At 42.7% G+C, this 14,044-nt stretch overlaps 7 protein-coding genes across 7 annotated transcripts; 3 read left to right on the forward strand and 4 right to left on the reverse strand.

Moving 5' to 3' along the window:
- Window positions 1-2: 2 nt before the first annotated feature.
- On the forward strand, window positions 3-1,175 carry SJAG_04368 (transcription factor TFIIH complex subunit Tfb4; the record flags this gene model as incomplete). Its single annotated transcript, XM_002175442.1, has 4 exons — window positions 3-554; window positions 697-819; window positions 879-1,014; window positions 1,099-1,175. 4 exons carry the CDS (start codon window positions 3-5, stop codon window positions 1,173-1,175), a joined length of 888 nt encoding a protein of 295 aa, XP_002175478.1.
- On the reverse strand, window positions 966-6,990 carry SJAG_04366 (karyopherin Kap109). The gene is made up of 2 exons (XM_002175440.2): window positions 6,867-6,990; window positions 966-6,810 (listed from the first exon to the last, which is right to left on the reverse strand). Exons 1-2 carry the CDS (start codon window positions 6,922-6,924, stop codon window positions 3,968-3,970), a joined length of 2,901 nt encoding a protein of 966 aa, XP_002175476.1. The 5' UTR covers window positions 6,925-6,990; the 3' UTR covers window positions 966-3,967.
- On the forward strand, window positions 1,680-4,944 carry SJAG_04367 (tRNA uridine 5- carboxymethylaminomethyl modification enzyme; the record flags this gene model as incomplete). Its single annotated transcript, XM_002175441.2, has 2 exons — window positions 1,680-3,502; window positions 3,544-4,944. 2 exons carry the CDS (start codon window positions 1,680-1,682, stop codon window positions 3,743-3,745), a joined length of 2,025 nt encoding a protein of 674 aa, XP_002175477.1. The 3' UTR covers window positions 3,746-4,944.
- Window positions 6,991-7,238: 248 nt separating the features above from the next.
- On the reverse strand, window positions 7,239-7,727 carry SJAG_04365 (hypothetical protein). Its single transcript, XM_002175439.2, has one exon. The coding sequence runs from the start codon at window positions 7,595-7,597 to the stop codon at window positions 7,373-7,375; it is 225 nt and encodes a 74-aa protein (XP_002175475.1). The 5' UTR covers window positions 7,598-7,727; the 3' UTR covers window positions 7,239-7,372.
- Window positions 7,728-8,371: 644 nt separating this feature from the next.
- Window positions 8,372-9,311, forward strand: SJAG_04364 (hypothetical protein). The gene has a single exon (XM_002175438.2). It carries the CDS (start codon window positions 8,606-8,608, stop codon window positions 9,068-9,070), a length of 465 nt encoding a protein of 154 aa, XP_002175474.1. The 5' UTR covers window positions 8,372-8,605; the 3' UTR covers window positions 9,071-9,311.
- SJAG_04363 (glucosidase I Gls1) lies at window positions 9,181-12,175 on the reverse strand. The gene is made up of 3 exons (XM_002175437.2): window positions 11,721-12,175; window positions 10,579-11,662; window positions 9,181-10,519 (listed from the first exon to the last, which is right to left on the reverse strand). Exons 1-3 carry the CDS (start codon window positions 11,953-11,955, stop codon window positions 9,361-9,363), a joined length of 2,478 nt encoding a protein of 825 aa, XP_002175473.1. The 5' UTR covers window positions 11,956-12,175; the 3' UTR covers window positions 9,181-9,360.
- Window positions 12,124-13,827, reverse strand: SJAG_04362 (isocitrate dehydrogenase Idp1). Its single transcript, XM_002175436.2, has one exon. It carries the CDS (start codon window positions 13,654-13,656, stop codon window positions 12,328-12,330), a length of 1,329 nt encoding a protein of 442 aa, XP_002175472.2. The 5' UTR covers window positions 13,657-13,827; the 3' UTR covers window positions 12,124-12,327.
- Between the last annotated feature and the right edge of the window lie 217 nt (window positions 13,828-14,044).

The raw sequence follows: 14,044 nt of genomic DNA on the forward strand, positions 1-14,044 counted from the left end.
GTATGGATGCATTCAAAACTTTGAAAGATGGTGCTTTAGCTGATGGTGCTGACGAAACCGATGACACGCCCAGTCTTCTCGTCGTCATTTTGGATGCAAATCCCGTTTCTTGGTATTCTCTTGCTCAAAAGGCACCTATATCAGAAATACTTGCGGACATTATTGTTTTTATAAATGCTCACTTGGCATTTCATCATGAGAACCGTGTCGCAGTAATTGCATCTCATACTGATTCAGTTGAGTTTCTGTATCCAACAACAAAAGATAATCGAAAAACCAAACAAGTGGATCCGGAAAAAGATGCAAACACATACAGAAAGTTTAGGGAAGTCGATGACATGGTCTTAGAAGGAATGGCACGTCTCGTTGAGTCAACGAATTCAATTTCAACAAAAACAATGATGTCTGGTGCACTTTCTCGGGCATTGGCTTACATCAATCGCATACAGACAGAGTCACCTTTACGTTCGCGGATTTTGATTTTCTCTTTGTCTGGAGATGTAGCTTTGCAGTATATCTCTACAATGAATTGCATCTTTTGTGCGCAAAAAAAGGTAAGTAACTGTTGGGCAACAAGTATGTAACTTCTATGCTTCTAAAAATGTTCCTTTCCACTGATGGGTTCTTCACTTCTTGTTCTGTTGATGTCTAACAATCGCTGCAAATATTTTAAGCTTCTACTAACTAACTGTTTAGAACATCCCTATCAATGTCTGTAGTTTGTCCAAAGAGACGCTCTTTTTGGAACAAGCAGTCGACGCTACTGGAGGTATCTACATCAAAGTTGAAGAACCGAAAGGGCTTTTACAACATTTAATGGTAAGACGAATAGGACGATAAGAATACCATATGGATATAGCCCTCTAACCCGATTACAGATGTCACTTTTCCCCGATCAAAATCTTAGAAAACACATCAATATTCCGAATCAAGCAAATGTTGACTTTCGCGCTACGTGCTTCTGTCACAAAAAGATTTTAGATATTGGTTACGTCTGTTCCGTTTGTCTATCGAGTAAGTCAAAAATGGTTGAACTTAAGCTATTCTACAAATGTTTTCGTTTTATTTCGAGCATGTATCTAACACTATACCATGTAGTATTTTGTTCTCCTAGGGATCAATGTACCACCTGTCATTCCACTTTTAAAGTGAACAAAATGAGACGTCTCAATTAGGCAAACCCTAATTTGCTAACTGTGTTGTTTTTACTTTCATGGAATTCAAATCTGTACTCCCGACAATGAACTTATGACAATAACAGCAGTTTTTTTGAAAATGAATTTGGGATTCATGATTCTTTCATCCTACTTGTCTTGTCACTCCCACCTACCGACTTATTCATGTAACTAAAGCGTTACTTAAACAACTATTGCTCTTCTTCAGAAGGTAACGAGTACCTTTTAAAACGTCTAAGAAGTATCTAGGACTTGTTCTTTGTAGCAGCCTCAATCAGGTTTCGTTTTTTTAATTTCTTACAAGACTCAATTTGCCAAAAGACTTTAAGTGAATTTTGATGTTTCTATTGGAAGGAACACAGTAATTAAGGGAACTGAAGAAAATCTGTTCTCCCTTCGACTTCTTAAAATCTTAAAGAAAAAAAATAGAAAAAAGCAACATTTATCAAAGTCGACAAAGAATTATCACATTCTCTCTTTTTGTGGATATTAGTGCACCACTCAATGCTCATGCGTAAATCCTACTCAAGATTTGGTGCTACTCTGGCGAAAAGGCACTTTCAAACATCATCACTGATTTGTAACAAGAAGGTCATTGTCATAGGAGGTGGACATGCCGGTGTTGAAGCTGCAGCTGCATCTGCTCGTTCTGGCGTAAAAACATGGCTTATTACAAAGTCGAAGAGGGATATTGGTAAAATGAGCTGCAATCCAGCATTTGGTGGGATTGGTAAAGGAACACTTTTGCGTGAAATAGACGCCTTAGATGGTGTTGTCGGAAGAGTCTGTGATGAGTCTGCAATTCAGTTTCGTCTCCTTAATCGCTCGAAAGGTCCTGCTGTTTGGAGTCCTCGAGCTCAAATGGATCGGAAAGCCTTCCAACGGAATATGCAGAGTACGCTTGCCAGTTATGACTTGAAATTGCTTCAAATCATAGAAGGTGATGTTGTAGACATCAACGTAAATACAACCGGCGCAGATAAGCCTTTCATATCAAATGTCCTTCTTGCCGATGGAACCAAATTTGACGCTACCAGTGTCGTTATTGCCACGGGAACGTTTTTATCTGCTGAACTCCATATTGGGCACAAATCAATTCCAGGCGGAAGAATTGGAGAGAACCCATCATGTGCTCTTTCCGATACACTTCGTAAGCTAGGCTTTCGCATCAAGCGTTTGAAAACGGGGACGCCGCCACGTTTAGCTTCACATTCCATTGATATCACGAAAATGATTCCTGAATATGGTGATGATCAACCCGCACCTTTTAGTTATTTGAATTCCAGAGATAATTTTCAACCATCTCTTCCCCAGAGGCCTTGTTATGTGACTTACACTAATGCAACTACGCACGAAATTGTTCGAAAAAACATGCACTTAGCCCCTCATATGGCGGCCGTTCACATTAATTCACCACGGTATTGTCCTTCAATTGAGACGAAGATTGTACGTTTTCCATTAAGAGAACGCCATATTGTTTGGCTTGAGCCAGAAGGATTTGATGAAGATGCGTTATGGTATCCAAATGGCTTGAGCAATTCCTTACCCGAAGATGTTCAGTTACAGCTTATTCGCAGTATATCTGGATTGAAAGATGCTGTGATTGTTCAACCCGCTTATGGAGTTATGTATGACTATTTAGATCCCCTGCAACTGAATGCATCCTTGGAGACCCAGTTAGTATCTGGTCTCTTCCTTGCTGGACAAATTAACGGAACAACAGGCTACGAAGAAGCTGCTGCTCAAGGTGTATTGGCGGGAATAAATGCTGCTAAATACACAAAGAACGAAGAGCTTGTAGTGATCCCGAGAAAAGTTGCTATGCTTGGCGTTCTTGTTGATGATCTTGTAACGAAAGGCGTGACTGAACCCTACAGGATGTTTACTTCAAGGAGTGAATATCGCTTAACAACTCGCGCTGATAATGCTGATGAGCGTCTTACTCCTTTAGCAAAAAATATTGGTCTTTTGGACAACAATCCAAATCGATATACACTATTTCAATCAATGTTAAAGCAGAGACAAAAAGTTATAGAGGCCGCAAAAGAGTTTTCACTGACAGCTCATGAATGGAAGCAGTTGGGCTACACTGTTAATCAGGATGGAAAACATCGTACCCTATGGGAATTATTGCGAAATCCAACTTTTGATCGTATGCGTCTTTTAAAGCTAATTCCTTCCACGAAGGAGCTTTCTCAGACACAACTCAATCGAATACTTGTGGAGGCACTCTATACTACTTATATTGAGCAACAAGAGTCAGAGAATCGTTTCCTAAACTTTCGAGAAGAGGCAACCATCATCCCTAATGATGTTGACTACACTGCGTATGTTACTTTTACCCATTTAATCTACTAACACGGTTTAGCATCGGCGGCATTTCGACAGAAGAAATAAACCTCTTACAATGTATAAAACCATCATCATTAGCTCAGTTGAAACAAATTTCTGGAATTAAACCAGGAACAATAATTCGCCTCTTGCGCCATGTACGACGTAATGCGTCTAAAGAACAATGGTTCCAAACCGTTTTTGGTAATCCTAGGAAAATGTTTTTACAATCAAAATAATAATGATGCTCATTTCCGACACATTCAAAATTTGCATTCATCTTGTTTCTGATCCCGTATATTCTTTTTGACCTATACAAATGCGTACTTTGTATTAAGTGTTCGTAGTCGTTGCCGTCACTTTGCAATATATTCAAACTTAAGCAAAATATAGAACGACAAGTCTTTTCCTTCGTTGAACATTTATTGGACATTTTTTTTATAATTTACCAACCGTTACTTTTAAAGTACAAAACCATAAGATTGAAGCACACTTTGACCATCGCCTGGTAATTGAGTGGAAACGATCTGAGACAATCTGTTTCCAGTATGCTTGTTAATTGTGTTCATCTCAAGGGCAAGGTGTTGCTTGGGATCAGTGACTTGAGGGAATGGATCAATTCTTTTTCCTCCAGTAGTAACTAGACGAGAGAATGAAGCTTGGAACGATAAATCATCAGCATCAATAGCATCAGTTAAGTCCTCATCACCCTTTGCTTGCTCAACAGGAAGCTCAAACAGCTTCAAGATAGCACCAAGCAGAGGAATAATAAGACGTTCGTAAGGTGCCCCTGGGGCAATAAATGCTTCACACTTCAGGAAATGTGTAGCACCAACAGCAACGATTTTTCGATCCAAGGCTACGGCAATCTTTTGGGTTTCGGGAAGGATAAAAGCTGTCATAATTTGTCCAAAAACACCAGCTTGGACGCCATCGATACCCTTAATAATATTTTCGGGACCCGCATAACCCGTGCTCATCGACGCCAGATAGAAAATAAAGACAGTCAACCGAAGAACAAAGCGCTCTGTTTTGGAGTTGCGAAGACGTGCCAATATAAGGAAGAAAATGTGATTGATGTAAGGAGAGAGGGTATTCGCATCGAAAACGGTGAGGACCTTTTCCAATAAGTTGAAACCGTGAACATCGTTAACCCGAGATGAAATAAGACGCTGGTAAATGCCGAGAACAGGTTCAACATAATTGTTTGTGACGAAAAGTTGAGGACCCCTGCTTATAGTGGCCTGCAAGAGACGAACCAAAGCAGGAATATTACCCTTTGAATCCCACAAGGCAGGAGCAAGGCAGGGTTGGATGAGACTAACAACGAAGTCGGGAAGAGGTGCATTGGCGTTTGCCTCAATAAGTTGTGAGAGCAATTGAAGAACATATGGAATGAATTCAACAACATCCTCCGCAAGAATGAATTGGAAAACAGGGAACAAAGCTGTTTCCAATTGGTTTAAAGTAGAAGGACCTGTAGCGGAAAGGTTACGAATTAAAGCACCAATTGTCTCAAAAAGATAGTGATTGAATTTAGGATTGGAAGGGTTCTTGCTCACCTCAGTTGTAACTTTGCAGATGTGCTCAAGCAAAAAGGAAGCGGTAGGAAGGACAGCCTCGCTGGCAATAATGGTCAAACGCATGATGGCCTTCATTAAATGATCATTTTCAGCGAGCTTTTGTGGGGTATCGGCTGATTCAATGAGCATGAACAATTGATTGTAAGCACCTTGCAAATGAGGAGCAATATGGAGGTGTGTGAAAATGTGCACATGTTTATGCTTCACGGTCAAGAGTTGGTCGATAGCGATAGCAGAGTAAGTATGAACCACAAAGCTAGGCGATTGTAAGTATCCCATAATTACGGGCAAAATTTGGAGAAGTTGTTCAGAAGATAACTGGTTTCTAAAGGTGAAGACAAATTTAATTTCTTCCGTAACAACCATAGGATGAACGTTGCCCAATGGCTGAGCCAAATCAGGCTTAATAAAGTTTTCAAAGAAGCTGACGACATCAACCATAAGGTTGACGGATGTGACACCCAACTTTGCAGACTGACCCTTAATAGCGATGGCTGAAAAAAGTTGTAAGGCAGCATATTTTTTACCCCAATTGAGAGCTGGATTAGTGCCAGCTTCTTGAAGGTTTTGTGTAATGTGATTAGAGATGACAGCAGTGATTTGTTGGTCAAAGTGATCCAACAGTCCACGAACAAGATCAACAGCAGAACGGGAGCGAGAATCGCTGCTGGATCCCTCAAGGTCACGGCGAACATACTCTAATGGATCGTCCTCAAACATCTCCTCATCTGATTCGCGAAGACAAATGTTAGGAAGGACAACAAGCTCGACAAATTGCTGTAACACTCCATCCTGCAAGAAGAATTCTGCATGTCGGCGGACACGAATGACCGAAGTCAAGAAAGCCATTGCTTTTCCCACGAGGAGATCGAATTTCTCGTCCTGACTCATTGAAGTCAGCATAGTCCATGTAACGTTGACAAAGTCTGTGAGCTTAGTAAAGACTTCTTCATAACGAAGGGTATAGAGCTCGACAATTTCACAGATGCTGGCCTTGACTTTGATGACCGTCTCAATAGCATCATCGTTTGTTTCGAGCAGAGGATTGGTATAAGTGAAGTAATAAAGAAATGCATTCATAAAGTCGTCCATGTGATCTTCAAAGAACTCGGGGATATCCTGACAGTTTAGGTCATAAAAAATTTTACACTCGAGCAAGACAACGCGGAGAACAAGCTCGAGGGCAGTGGGATCCTGTTGTACTGGTGCACTTTGCAGCAATGCGGTTGTTTGTGTGAACAAAGCCAGAAAGGGTTCACAGAAACGATCGAGCACATACTTAATTTCAAGGAAAAGCTCGTCCGAGCGGAATTGTGGGCGCCAACGCTTAAAAATGGCATGTGCCGTGGACAGAACAGGAATGTTGACGGTCATGTCCGTAGGAGAAAGTCGGGAAATCAAGTCTGGCAAAAGAGAGTCCCATTTTTCGTAAAAGTCATAATTCGCGATGTAACTGATGACCTCACCAAGTTGGACTTGGATTAGTGTTGGGCTCTTCATCATAAGATTAACAAGCTCGCTCTTGATGAGCTCTTTATCATTGTCACTAATTCTGATAGAAGCATCATCCTCTGCGTCCCAATGACGACGAACGTAATTTTTAAAGTAGAGAGAGGCTGCGAGCTTAATACTCACTTCACAAGAGTCATTGTTCACCAGTTCCAGCAATTGAATGGGGAAGGTGCGGTCCTGATACTCACAAGACTTTAAAGCTTCCTCAGCTGCGAAACGCGTTAGTATTCGTACTACGGTAACCCAGAGACAGTCTTCTACATACCAGACTTGGCCGTAGCTGTGTTCAAGGTACCAGCAAGGAGCGCAGGAATCCCATCCATGTTTGTTTACGTTCGGTATGTGCACTTGGTCAAGGTGGAAGTGTGCAGGTGTTGGTGTTGTGGTAGGCTATGGCTGGGCGACGGGGCGGTCCCACCCTAACTACATAAAATGGAAAAGCATCGAAAAACGTCTGAAACGCCAAAGTTTTGTGTTCAATTTTTGTGTAGCATGTTCCCATACGATTATATTGCATATTATTGATTTTTGGTCTATTTAAGTATGAGGGAAAAAGTTATATGACGAACCCTTTACTCGGAAAGTTACATACACGAGTAGTCTTACAGCATGCAGTGTACGAAAGACAGCAAATAGTAGTTATTCTCACAGACCACTTCCCTCTGCCCGCTACGCTTTACTCCGCAAGTTTACAAGAAACGGTGGTGCATTATTGAATATGTAGATTGTGCCCATGTGTACATTCTCATGTACTCATTCATAGTCCTAAACTTAATCGGTCCAGCCGGGGAAACAATCCTCGACGGTCTTATCATGCTTGTTCTCAGCATGACCCTGCAAGGCAACGCGACGAATTGTTCTCATGAAAGGTGTACGGCAAATCGAGCAGATGACTGTCTTGGCTGCCTCGTTAGCCTTCAATTGGGACTTCTTGACAGGCTTCTTGTCCTTGGCGAGTTTCTCGCGACGACGAGCAGCTTTAGCACCGTTTCCCATTTTCTAATTATTTTTTATTTTTTATGGATTTTTCTTCCCTTGAAAATTCAAAAATTAGTAGCGTCCGTACAAGAGCACTTGGTGAAACGATGATCCCGTGACGAGGTCAATGAGGAGACAATTGATGCTATACAGCTGCTGCTTTGCTTGACAATTTTGCTTGTCAGAATTGAGTCTATGGATCTACAAGAGGCAAGCCATTGGCCGAATTATATTCTGATCTTTTCGCAAAAATGGGCAGACAGCTTCGGCAATTTGATGGAAGAAAAAAAATCACCAATAGAAAAATCGGACGAATCTCTCCGCCTCCGGCGTGATTATCTTCTTTGCAGGTGACCACTAACAAAAGAACGTGATACAACCGAACCTTTGAGTTTAACTGATCTATCGAATCAATTCCAACAAAGCAAACAGCCGAGTTAGTTTAATTGTTTCTTTCTGATTTATAGTAGAATGCAGGGTTCAGCGGGGATTGTTACAGGAGTGAGGAACAGAGGGAAAAGACGGGCGTTTTTGCGATTTTTTGCGATTTTCTTTCATTTTTTTTTTCGCTCTTTTAGACGAATTGTTGATGCTATATGATACTACTTTAGTTCTTCTTGTTATTTTTCTAAAATTCGTGCTCCAGCGCATAAATTGTTTTATTTATTTATTTATTAAATTAATTATTGTTTTTTTGTTTATTATTATCTTTTTTTTTTCTTGGTTTTTTTTTTATTTTTATTTAATTTTTATTTAATTCTATTTTTTTTTTGTTCAATTTCTTCCCTGCTGTTCCATCTCATCTTCCCAGACCTCTCCCCCGAATTCCCCTGCGATCCCCCCGGAGAATGTTCGAGAGCCGATCCCTAGTTTTCTTCCCCACATCATCCCACTTTCCCGTAAACTCCGATAGTATCCCGACAACGCTTCGGGGTTCCATGGAATTCACCGAAAAATTATCACACAGTTCCCGAAATTTACCGACCGAGGCCCACCGATTCTTCCTTCACCAACAACAACAACGCCATGGGCCGTAGTCACAGTTCCCGAGGCGGTACACGTGGTGGTCAAGGCTTGTTTGACTGGGAAAACGTGAAGAAGGACCACCAGCGTGAAAACTATCTAGGACAATCGCTGTACGCTCAGACTGGCCGCTGGGCAAAAGGAAAAGACTTAGAATGGTGGTCGAAAGGTAAGACAACAATTGCTGAATCCTCTGCCCGACCATCGGAAAGAGATGAAGCCAAACGAGAGATTGAAGAAATTAAGCGCAGGGAACAGGAATTGCTTTCACAGATGATCGGTGGACCCGGCGTGCCATTGAAACATCAAACACAAAAAGATTCAACAAGAACACAGTCTGAAGCTGTTGTCGACGAACGCGAACGCAGAATTCGTAAGCACAGACATCACAGCGAACACGAACACAGGCGAAGACATCGCCAACATCGACGTCATGACGACAAACATGAATCGCGCGAACGCCGTTGATTGGCGCGCAACCAGTTTTGTGCGATCCAATTAAAAAAACTAGCGAAAAGTTTAAGTTCCTTTCCGCGACAGGAACGGTTTTGCATGAAAAGCAAGGAAATGCTAAGTTTTCATACAGCTAAAGCATTACACTAAGTAGATACAACCTCGTTCCTGTCCAGGCGCAACTGATTTCACCCAGTTGGTCCCGCCTGCTTGTTCTCATTCCAGCATTATAAAAAGAACGTATTTCATGATATAATTATCTTTTTATGCGCGTGCATTATCTTCGTAAGATTGTTTAGACTTGGTTAGTACTGTTCAGAAAGAATGTTCACAACCAAACTCGTCCAGCCGGTGAAGCCCTTGGTGCGTTGGCCGACACCAGTCTCTGAGTTGTACTGTTCGTAGAAAATGCCAGAACGAGCCCATTCCCTGTACACTGTGTTTACAACGTTCACGCGAAGCTCGTTGTAAATGGCAGTAGCCAGCTCTTGATATGGTCCGGACACTTGCATATAATTTTTGTAGAGACTGGAAAGCACCATGTAGTTCATGTTTATCCAGATGGGACCACGCCAGTAGTTCTCGCCTTGTCCATAGAAGCGGTCAGAGCGACTCAAACTACGGATACCGTAGGGAGACCACAGCTCATCTTCATCACGGAGCACCTCCAACAGGCGACCCAACTTGGGCGAGTCAGACGGCAAGAGACCAAGCATCAATGGCATTAAGGAAACATAGCCAGTATGGCAAACGAAGAGCGGATCATCGTACTCATCCACCGAGGCATCACAGTACATGCCTGTGTCCTCATCCCAGTGCAAATCGTCCAAGTTATGCATCATATTGTTTTCATATTCAGCAAATGTTGCCGCATCCTCTTCCTCTCCCAAAAACTCGGCAACAAAACGCAAATTCTTCGTGAAAGATATCATCCAACTCATAAGATCCACATGAAGCTCAGCAAACGAAGGAGGTTGTGCACGAGGATAATCATCCAAACCACTAGCGAGACAGTGCTCATAGGTACGACCTCTCCAACGGTAGCCCTCAACGTCAGAAAACGCATCGCGCTCCCAGCTTTCCAAGTCGCCAGCTTGTGTGTCACGGAACCAGTAGTAATGCTTACGAAGCTTGGGGTACAAAGAACGCAAAAACTTGGTAGTCAGTTCAGGAAACTCAAGGTGAGACACGCGAAGCAAGTCGGCTTCACTAGTTACGCCTGAAACACCGTCACCCTCTTGATTCAAGGCACGTTCAGCAAAATCACCGGCACCGCTGTACGATTTCATTTGTTCAATGAACGCCTTTAAGGCCAAGATGAGAGTAGGAGGGTTCGCAATGTCAGGGTATTGTGTCTGAAACTCTGCAGGGACTTGGCTTCTAGCCTCAGGACCCAAAATTTGTTCTCTTCCGAGCCATCCCTTCTCATCAATCAAAGAGAACCAGCTCTGCAAAATTTCAAGACTAAAAGAATGGTTAGCTTCGCTTACATACAAAAATGCACACAGTCTGCATATCCATACCTCAAATCAGTATCCCAAAGACCAAGGGGAATCAAGTGGAAACCTTCGTCCCAATAAAATCCACGCGCAAAATGAGGGCGACTTGGCGTAGCCGTAAACAACGTACGCTCCACATCAAGCTTTGCCGTTCCCTCCTGCAACTTCATATCTGCATTTTCGAATCCATGGGCAAACTCATAATCGCCATCTTCGGCATCCTCAACGCCATGCGTACTGACAATGGAATTGCCGTAGAAATAACCAATTCCACCATATAAGTTAGCAAATGCACGTTGGGAAAATAATTGCAGACTAGACTCGTTTTTGAAGGGAGCTGCAATGGGAAAAGTTTGTTCAAAACGCTCCTTAAAGGCAGCTTTGTTGCTCTCAATTTGAGCCGTGATGACATCTTCGGTAACTACATTGAGGAAAGGAACAGAGTTGTAAATGATGTCAAATTCAAAAGCACCTTCAAACACCTTCTCAACGATCTGAACGTTTGTGTTACCTGCGACGTTAGGAAGTACCAACTCCTCGAAAGCAGGTGGAAGGTCCTCGAGACTCGTAATTCCCTTGGCTTGCAAATCAATACGAATTTTTTGATCAAGAAGCTGCAAAAGAACATCCTTCATCTTCCAAATGTCGTCTTCCTCAACATTCAGACTGATGTAATAGTCAGAATCCATAACAGTTTCCTCAGCATCCTCGAAATTATTGGGAGCAGTCAAAAACGTAGGATGCTCACCAAAACGATTCTTCGTTGCAATCAAAAAGGTGCCGAGATCGGGTGTTTCACCAACGATGTAAGGGCGAGATCCCTCGTTTTCTTCATTCTTCTGAATCTCAAGAATTCCTTCACCCTCCAAATACGTATAGAAGAACATAGCTGTCTTGATGTCCTCAGGCGCACCCTTTTTTGGCGTTCCACGAACACGGAGAGCCCAGTTTTGGCCGTTCTCAGCTTCAGGAAGTTTCACAAAGTCAACGTCCAATTTTATACCCATACCGTAATCGTCGATGACCTGGTGTCCACCAAGACGAGCATCATAAGAGTCCCATCCGTAATAGCCCATGTCCTCTGATTGCTCACAGGCATGGCGTATACCTAACGAGGTTTCTGTTAGTAATCATTTATCACACATTCAACTTGTAAAACTCCATACGAGAAATTGATCCGTAGGTATCAACATTAGTCCACATCAATCCGGCCATAAGACTCTTGGGAATTCTGGGACGAACGCCAACATAAAGGTTAGGGCGATATGCTCCCCATAAAAGAGAATCATTAGAACGTTTTACAACATCATCAAGAAGCGATTCACATCTAGCAATTGATAAAAGACATAATGAGATACATGTGAGAAGGAGTGACCGACTCCAACTCCGTGAAGAACTCATTGTTGGAGATGTTGGTTGAGGTCAAGTGTATTCGTCGTCCGTCGGTGTGAAAGCGTGCCGTACCAGTCAAAACAACAGCTGCTGCAGTGGGGAGCAGAAGGACGGGTGGATAGTGAAGAAAACAATGTAATAGAGGGAGCGTAAGAGTAAGTGAAATACCGTTTAATGCTACTTAACAATAGTTTTTTGAATAGACAACTGTTTAATACGTAAATCGCCCCTTCACTACAAAGTCCAATATGTTACTTGCAGAGCAAATGATTATAATTATATAATCCTAAACAAAAGCAAATGTCATTGCTAAAAAGAAAGTACTCATTGGCACAGCCAAATACCCCCTAGTCACAGTGTGCAAAAAAAAAAATTACTTGCTTAAGCAGACTTGTGCAACTCAGCATTCAAGTTGTCACGAACGGCATCCAAGAACTCAAAAGTGTCAACCCAACCGTCCTTGGCACCGCTAATGAGCTTCAAGTCCTTGGTCATAATGCCTTGTTCAACGGTAGAGACACAAGCACGCTCCAGGGCTTCGGCAAAGGAGAGCAAACGGTCATTACCATCCAAACGAGCACGTTGTGCAAGACCACGAGTCCATGCGAAGATGGAGGCAATACTGTTTGTGGAAGTCTTTTTACCCTTCAGGTGTTGCATGTAATGACGTTGGACAGTGCCGTGAGCAGCTTCACTCTCAAAGGTACGACCGTTGGGGTTAATAAGGACAGAAGTCATCAAACCCAAAGAACCATAAGCTTGAGCAACGATGTCAGAAAGCACATCACCGTCATAGTTCTTGCAAGCCCAAACGAAGCCTCCGTGACCCTTGACGGCCTGGGCAACCATGTCGTCGATCAGACGGTGTTGGTAGGAAAGACCCTTCTTCTCAAAGTCCTTCTTGTACGTCGACTCATAGATCTCTTGGAAGAAGTCCTTGAAACGGCCATCATACTTCTTCAAGATTGTGTTTTTCGTGCACAAGAACAAGGGCATGTTCTTTTGCAAGGCCATTTGGAAGGAGCTGTGAGCAAATCCCTTGATAGACTCGTCAGTGTTGTACATAGCCATACCGACACCGGCACCCTTGTAGTCGTAGACATTGAACGTCTGCTTCTCGGAACCATCAGCAGGAGTGAAAGACAGCTCGAGCTTACCGGGGCGGTCGACACGGAGATCAGTGCTCTTGTACTGGTCACCAAAGGCATGGCGACCAATGCAAATGGGCTTCGTCCAACCGGGGATGTAACGAGGAATGTTCTTAATGATAATAGGCTCACGGAAAACGGTACCGTTCAAGATGTTACGAATCGTTCCGTTAGGAGACTTCCACATTTTCTTCAAATGGTACTCAGCGACACGAGCCTCGTCGGGAGTAATGGTAGCACATTTAATACCAACGTCGTTCTCAAGAATAGCGTTTGCAGCATCAATCGTAATTTGGTCGTTAGTTTTGTCTCTAGCCTCAATACCCAAATCGTAGTACTTTAAGTTAACGTTCACGTAAGGCAAGACCAAGTTTTCACGGATCAATTTCCAAATAATACGGGTCATTTCATCACCATCCATTTCCACAATGGGGTTTTTGACATCAATTTTCTTGAAAGAGCTCGTGGACGCGTAACGAACACGGTTCAGAGAGTTCATAGAAGCACGAGCATTGTTTCTCAGAGAGAGCTGAGCAGCGCGTTGAAACTGTAATTTCATCATTTTGCTTATAACACGCTTTACCTTGTGACACGAAGATCAAATGAACTACAGAACCAGGACAAAAAATAACTAAACAGTGTACCACCAAAAAAGCTAGCAAGGAGATTTATATGTCAGTGTCGTGCGAACTGATATATGCGTAGGGGAGAAAGCGAACAGTGCTGTCAAACAGTAACGGGCAGGAGAATGCCTGTCGGCATTTTTGATAAGATAAGCGTAGATGATGTCACGAAAAACGCAAACGAGGGAGTGACCCCTGATTGGTCAGATCAGTCGCATTTCATGTTTAAGCTCCGAGGTAACACGGAGGTAACGGAGACGATGGAGGTAACAGAGGGGTAACATACGAGTTCCTATCTAGGAGGGGGATTTAACGCGAGCGAAGTGA

Source organism: Schizosaccharomyces japonicus (genome assembly GCF_000149845.2).
Source record: "Schizosaccharomyces japonicus yFS275 unplaced genomic scaffold supercont5.2, whole genome shotgun sequence".
Classification (NCBI taxonomy): domain Eukaryota; kingdom Fungi; phylum Ascomycota; class Schizosaccharomycetes; order Schizosaccharomycetales; family Schizosaccharomycetaceae; genus Schizosaccharomyces; species Schizosaccharomyces japonicus.

What these genes read in the sequence shown, in the direction of transcription:
- SJAG_04366 (XM_002175440.2), bottom strand. Translation starts at nt 6,924, where the DNA reads ATGGATGGGATTCCTGCGCTCCTTGCTGGTACCTTGAACACAGCTACG. An exon ending in CACAGCTACGGCCAAGTCTG is followed by an intron (nt 6,811 to 6,866) that starts GTATGTAGAAGA and finishes CGCGTTTCGCAG; the next exon opens with CTGAGGAAGCTTTAAAGTCT.
- SJAG_04363 (XM_002175437.2), bottom strand. Translation starts at nt 11,955, where the DNA reads ATGAGTTCTTCACGGAGTTGGAGTCGGTCACTCCTTCTCACATGTATC. An exon ending in TACCTACGGATCAATTTCTC is followed by an intron (nt 11,663 to 11,720) that starts GTATGGAGTTTT and finishes AAACCTCGTTAG; the next exon opens with GTATACGCCATGCCTGTGAG. An exon ending in CTTTGGGATACTGATTTGAG is followed by an intron (nt 10,520 to 10,578) that starts GTATGGATATGC and finishes CCATTCTTTTAG; the next exon opens with TCTTGAAATTTTGCAGAGCT.
- SJAG_04365 (XM_002175439.2), bottom strand. Translation starts at nt 7,597, where the DNA reads ATGGGAAACGGTGCTAAAGCTGCTCGTCGTCGCGAGAAACTCGCCAAG.
- SJAG_04364 (XM_002175438.2), top strand. Translation starts at nt 8,606, where the DNA reads ATGGGCCGTAGTCACAGTTCCCGAGGCGGTACACGTGGTGGTCAAGGC.
- SJAG_04362 (XM_002175436.2), bottom strand. Translation starts at nt 13,656, where the DNA reads ATGATGAAATTACAGTTTCAACGCGCTGCTCAGCTCTCTCTGAGAAAC.